The sequence below is a fragment of the Ovis aries genome, chromosome X, assembly GCF_016772045.2.
Source record: "Ovis aries strain OAR_USU_Benz2616 breed Rambouillet chromosome X, ARS-UI_Ramb_v3.0, whole genome shotgun sequence".
NCBI lineage: Eukaryota > Metazoa > Chordata > Mammalia > Artiodactyla > Bovidae > Ovis > Ovis aries.
Window position 1 is genome coordinate 55,248,853 of NC_056080.1, and position 6,064 is coordinate 55,254,916.

Genomic DNA, 6,064 nt, shown 5'->3' on the forward strand with positions numbered 1-6,064 from the left:
TAACTTAAGCTACATGTGGCAATGACAAGCATATTAAGAGACACATTGATATACATGCATATTTTTACATTCACACATATGTACTGAATATTCATACTACCATGCACATGTTAGCCTATACAGATGACATAATACAATGAGTATGATGTCAGCACATTATGACACATGTTACACACAGTGACATCACACATGTGCACTGACACACATATGCACACATACATACAGGCACATTTTCACACACAATATAAACTGACACATTCACACTCATGAGTCGATATATTAATGTGCATATACACACACAACAGAGACACTGACACATTTTTGACATATATTGTGATAAATTCACATACTCAAATGAAATAGACAAATTTATTGATAACACTTATATGTATTTAAATGTACAAATGTATATACCCTAAGCTTTTGTCACTGCCGCTTGTTCTTGAATGTTTATTAATGTATATAATTGTGTGTTATGTGCCCATGAAAATTCTAAAGGCCAAATCCTTAATCTGTGCAACTTCAGAGATATATTTTCTAAATAGAGGAAAGAAGTACCTATCCAAACTCTTATGGATGGGTGTTGTTCTTTTTTTAGACGGAGGGATCAGTGTGCCTTTTCAAACAAGCTCCTTCTGATCCTTTAAGTGTCCTCAATTGGCTTCTAAATGATCTTCAAAAGTACGCCTTAGGTTTCCAACATGCATTGAGCCCCTCAGCCTCCAGTTGTAAACATAAAGTAGGAGAAACAGAGGGAAGCTGTCAAAAATTGCCTTCTGGGAACTGCTACAGCATCTATGCCGATCACCTGAACATGGATTACGTGAAAAACGAACCTCAGAGCCTACGTCTGGAAATGACAGCCGCCAAAAACACCAACAATAACCAGAGTCCTTCTACTCCACCAGGAAAATCTCCTAGTAATCAGAGAGCAGTTAACTCCCCTGATGGAGAATGTTCTATGGATGATCTCTCCTTCTATGTCAATCGATTATCTTCTCTGGTAATCCAGATGGCCCGTAAGGAAATCAAGGAGAAGTTAGAAAATGGGAGCAAATGTCTTCATCATTCGATCTATCCACCCAATGGGGACAAAGGGAAAAACAGCCCTCGCAGTGCTGTGAGCAAGATTGCTTCTGAAATGGCCCATGATGCTGTAGAAGTGACCTCTGCAGAAATGCGGGGCACTGGGGAGGAGTGTAGGGATGGTGGTCGAAAAACCTTTCTGTATAGTGAATTATCCAACAAGAACAAAGGTGGAGACAAACAAATGTGCCAAAGAGACAGCAAAGAATTTGCAGATTCCATCAGCAAAGGACTCATGGTTTATGCCAACCAAGTGGCATCTGATATGATGGTTTCTGTTATGAAGACCTTGAAAGTTCATAGCTCTGGGAAACCAATTCCAGCTTGTGTGGTCCTGAAGAGGGTGCTGTTGAAACATACCAAAGAAATTGTGTCAGATTTGATTGACTCCTGCATGAAGAACCTACATAACATCACTGGGGTCCTGATGACCGACTCAGACTTTGTCTCAGCTGTCAAGAGGAATCTGTTCAATCATGGGAAACAAAATGCTGCTGATATCATGGAGGCTATGCTGAAACGTTTGGTCAGTGCTCTTCTTGGTGAAAAAAGGGAAACTAAGTCTCAGTGTTTGTCATATGCATCCTTGAAAGCCGGGTCCCATGATGCCAAGTGCAAAAACCAAAGTCTCGAATTTTCAGCTATGAAGGCTGAGATGAAAGGAAAGGACAAATGTAAAGGGAAGCAAGAGGAATGCAAGTCTTTGACCAGTGCTGAGAAAGTCAGTGAACATATCCTCAAGGAGAGCCTGACTATGTGGAACCAAAAGCAGTGTAATCAAGGCAAGATGCCTAGCAAAACCTGTCCCCATAAGGAGGAAAAGAGAGAGAAGATCAGCCCTTCCACAGATTCACTGGCAAAGGACTTGATTGTCTCTGCCCTTATGCTGATCCAGTACCATCTGACCCAGCAGGCTAAGGGCAAAGAAGCATGTGAAGATGACTGTCCATCTGGTAGCATGAGCTATATGACCCAGAGTGCCCAATATGAAAAGTGCGGAGGTAGCCAAAATGCCAAGGCACTTTCAATGAAACATCTAGAAACTCGTGGAGCACCTGGACCATCCACCTCTCTGAAGGACAATCAACATCTGGATTCCCAGAAGCTGGATATGTCAAACATGGTTCTATCACTTATTCAAAAACTGCTTAATGAGAGCCCCTTCAACTGTGAAGATCTGTGTGAAGGTGAGAACAAACATTCTGAGGTCAGGACAAACAAATCAACCTCCATGTTCAAGAAGTCTGACAGAGAGGAAGAACAAGGCCAGGACAATCGAGAAGTTGACTTTGTCAGTGGGATGAAGCAAGTGAACCGACAATTTATAGATCAGCTGGTAGAATCTGTGATGAAGCTGTGCCTTATCATGGCTAAGTACAGCAACAACGGGGCAGCCCTCACTGATTTGGAAGAACAAGCATCCTCATCCAACAACTCTAATTTTTACCAGGCCAGTGGCTCCAGATGTAGTCATGAAGCTGGGATTTCTCAGAGCTCCCAAGACTCTAATGGACCTGAAGTCATCGTCAATAATCAATGCTCAACAAGCAGCTTGCAAAGGCAGCTCCAAGCCGTCCTGCAGTGGATTGCAGCCTCACAATTTAATGTACCCATGCTCTACTTCATGGGAGATGATGATGGACAACTGGAGAAGGTAAGCGATAGCGACACAACAAGGAACAAGAAGAAAGGGGGCTGGAATGGGTAGGGGCAGGGAGGCAGTATTGTACTCAGAGCAGTGCATTCTTTTTTCAGTCTATCTTTTCAGCCTTTAATCCAAGAATCATAGGCAGAAAGATGGGTGGGGTGTAGGTGACTTTCTCCCTCTGGGTCCTGGCTCTAAAAGCATCACATGATTCAAGCTATCTCTGCTCTCTCACAGCTTCCTGAAGTTTCGGCTAAGGCAGCAGAGAAGGGGTACAGTGTAGGAGATCTTCTTCAAGAGGTCATGAAGTTTGCCAAGGAACGACAACTGGATGAAGCCGTGGGAAACATGGCTAGAAAACAACTGCTAGACTGGCTGCTCGCTAACCTGTGAGCCAACAACTCCTTTGCCTCCTCTCCCTCTCCGTTTACTCCTTGCCCCCAGCAGCATTCCATCCCAGCTGAAACACCCCTACCATCAAGCCAGTGAACTGTAGTCTACATGATTGTATTTCCCAATACATCAGCAGTTGGACTGTGCAAATACAGGGTGTCCCAACAAGCTGGGAAAGAAAATGAATAAAAAAAATTAAAAAAAAAATGGTGCCAGTGTTTTCTTGGTCAGATATATCTAAGGCAATTGGGTCCAGTTTCAAGGAATGATGATACAGTGTTGGACTTGTGTCCATATCTCACCCTGGTTTATTTTCTAAGCAACCAAGACACAAGGGTATAACCCATGTCCAAGTTCCTAAGTCATTTGTCTTATCCAAATCTCAGTCCACAAGTTATTTAGAGGTTTGCCACCATGGCCTCCCTGTTCTTCCAGAATTATGCATATAACTTGATAATCCCCCCTTATAATCCCAAGAATGCAGATTTCTTGATCACTTTTAAGAGTTTGAAGATAGGAGCCTAGATGAAAAACAAACTTCAGAAAGTATATTACTCATGCACACACATACACTCCCAGGGTCCACTACACATGGCTAAATCCCACCCAGAACTACATCAGGATCCAATCCTTCCCTAAACACAAAGCTTCCTTATAAGTCATTTCCTTCAACTGATGAGATTTCCTTGTTTTACAGCAGTTTGAAAAAATTTGCAGAGAACAAAGGTATAGAATGATAAATTCTTCACAGCCACCCTATGTGAATCGCAATATCTCCTTTGAGACTAGCAGTAAATTCCTAGATTTCTTGTATACTTCTCAGAAGTCCATCACAATGCTATAATTCATTACAAATCAGATCAAGACAGTGTTTCCAGCCCTGTGGTCCTCTGTTGGCTAGTTTGCATCATTCTGGACTCAAAGCTTTGGACTCTTACTAGTTTCATGGCCTTAGAATCATCTAGGTAGACTCTGAGTCTTTATTTACCTGTAAAATGTAGACAGGGCTTCCCAGATGGCTCACACAGTATAAGAATCTGCCTGCAGTGCAGAAGATGAGTTCAATCCCTGAGCCGGGAAGATCCCCTGGAGAAGGAGATGGCAGCCCACTCCAGTATTCTTGCCTGGAGAATCCCATGGACAGAGGAGCCTGGCAGGCTATAGTCCATAGGGTTGCAAAGAGTCGGACACAACTGAGAGACTAACACACACACACAGACAACGTAGACAAAGTTACCTTCCCTGTTTAAAGATTAAACTAGAGGAATAGATGTGATGATGCTCTGTAAAAAGAATCTTTTTTTTTTTTTTTTCCCTGACGAAGCAAGAGACTGTTGAGGAGGGGCACCTGGGCAAAGAGCAGGAGGGTAAGGGAACCTAGGAAAACTGCTCTGCCACATGGCTCACAGTCTCCAGTTTTATGGTGATGGGATTAGTTTCTGGGTTGTCTCTGACAAATCATTCTGAGTCAGGGTCCTTCTTGATAGCGCATGCATTGCTCAGCCAAGATGGATGCCAGCAAGAATTCTGGGAGGTCGGTAGGACATGTGGCATCTCCTTTTGACCTTTCCCAAATTCTTCCAGTTGATGGTGGCTGCTTAGTTCAGTGTTTACCAAGACTTTCTGTTGAAAATAACTCATGCAAATGGTTACTATGGTACCTGACCAGGGCAGATGATTTGAGTCAGTTTCCCCTCACAACTTCCCCTGAGAGACTTTATACTCAAGATAAATGAAAGTCACTCAGTCATGTCCAACTCTTTGTGACCCCATGGATTATACAGTCCGTGGAATTCTCCAGACCAGAATACTGGAGTTGTTGTAGGAAGGGGGACCCCTTCCAGGGCCTGAAACTGGACTCTTGTCTAACACTCAGAAATGAATTGTCTGAGGAGACACATATGCTGACAAAGCAAGAGATTTTATTGGGAAAGAGTGTCTGGGTGGAGAGCAGTAGGGTAAGGGAACCCAGGAGAACTGCTCTGCCATGTGGCTCACAGTCTCAAGTTTTATGGTGATAGGATTAGTTTCTGGGTTATCTTTAGCCAATCATTCTGACTGGTGGTGCAGGACTTGTTCAGCCAAGATGGATGCCAGCAAGGATTCTGGGAGGTGGTCAGACATGTGGTATCTCCTTTTGACCTTTCCAGAACTCTTCCGGTTGGTGGTGGCTTATTAGTTCCCTGTTCCTTACCAGGACCTCCTGTTGTGTAAAACAACTCATGCAAATGGTTACTATGGTGTCTGGCCAGGGTGGGCGGTTTTAGACAGTGTGCTTCCGCTAACAGAGTAGGTAGCGTTTCCCTTCTCCAGGGGATCTTCCCAGCCCAGGGATCGAATCCAGGTCTTCCACATTGCGGGTGGATTCTTTACCAGCTGAGTCATAAGGGAAGCCCTATACTCAAGATACTTCTTGGGAATTGGGGCAGAGGGCTGGTTCTCCTGTAATTACTTTCAGCTGATGGGCATACATAGTCCTGCCTAGTAGAGCAGAAGTCTCTCTCCACCTGACTTAAACAGAGGTATTCTGTGCCTAAAACCAACATTCACCTCATAGTAACAACAATTTAGCCTGAAACTGTTGGACCTTGTCAGAGATGAAACAGACAGGGGCCAAACAATGAGGGCTGCAGGGTGTGACTTTCTTCTGAATGGTTGGTGGTGAAGTAATAGGGTGGTGATGGTAGTTTAGTCGCTAAGTTGTGTCCGACTCTTGCCATCCCATGGACTATAGCCCACCAGGCTCCTCTATCCGTGGGATTTTCCAGGCACGAAGACTGGAGTGATTTGCCATTTCCTTCTCTAGTGGATCTTATAGTGTTTCAGAAATCTAGCATTCAGCTTGAAGTTTCCATCCTCCACCTGGGGACACAGAAAGGATTAGTCCAGAGCCCCAGAGTCTTGCTCAGTATTAATTCAGGGAACTGGGCAACTATGGCT

The 6,064-nt window shown here is 43.9% G+C and overlaps 1 protein-coding gene across 7 annotated transcripts in view; it reads left to right on the forward strand.

Moving 5' to 3' along the window:
* AKAP4 (A-kinase anchoring protein 4) overlaps positions 1–3,341 on the forward strand; it is a 67,732-nt gene extending 64,391 nt beyond the window's left edge. For all 7 annotated transcript variants that reach the window (XM_060408321.1, XM_060408318.1, XM_060408320.1 and 4 more), the window contains 2 exons: positions 599–2,740; positions 2,969–3,341. In XM_060408321.1, the coding sequence (XP_060264304.1) occupies positions 599–2,740; positions 2,969–3,124 (2,298 nt within the window). In that variant the 3' untranslated portion in view covers positions 3,125–3,341. The remainder of the gene's footprint in view (positions 1–598; positions 2,741–2,968) is intronic.
* Positions 3,342–6,064: the final 2,723 nt, after the last annotated feature.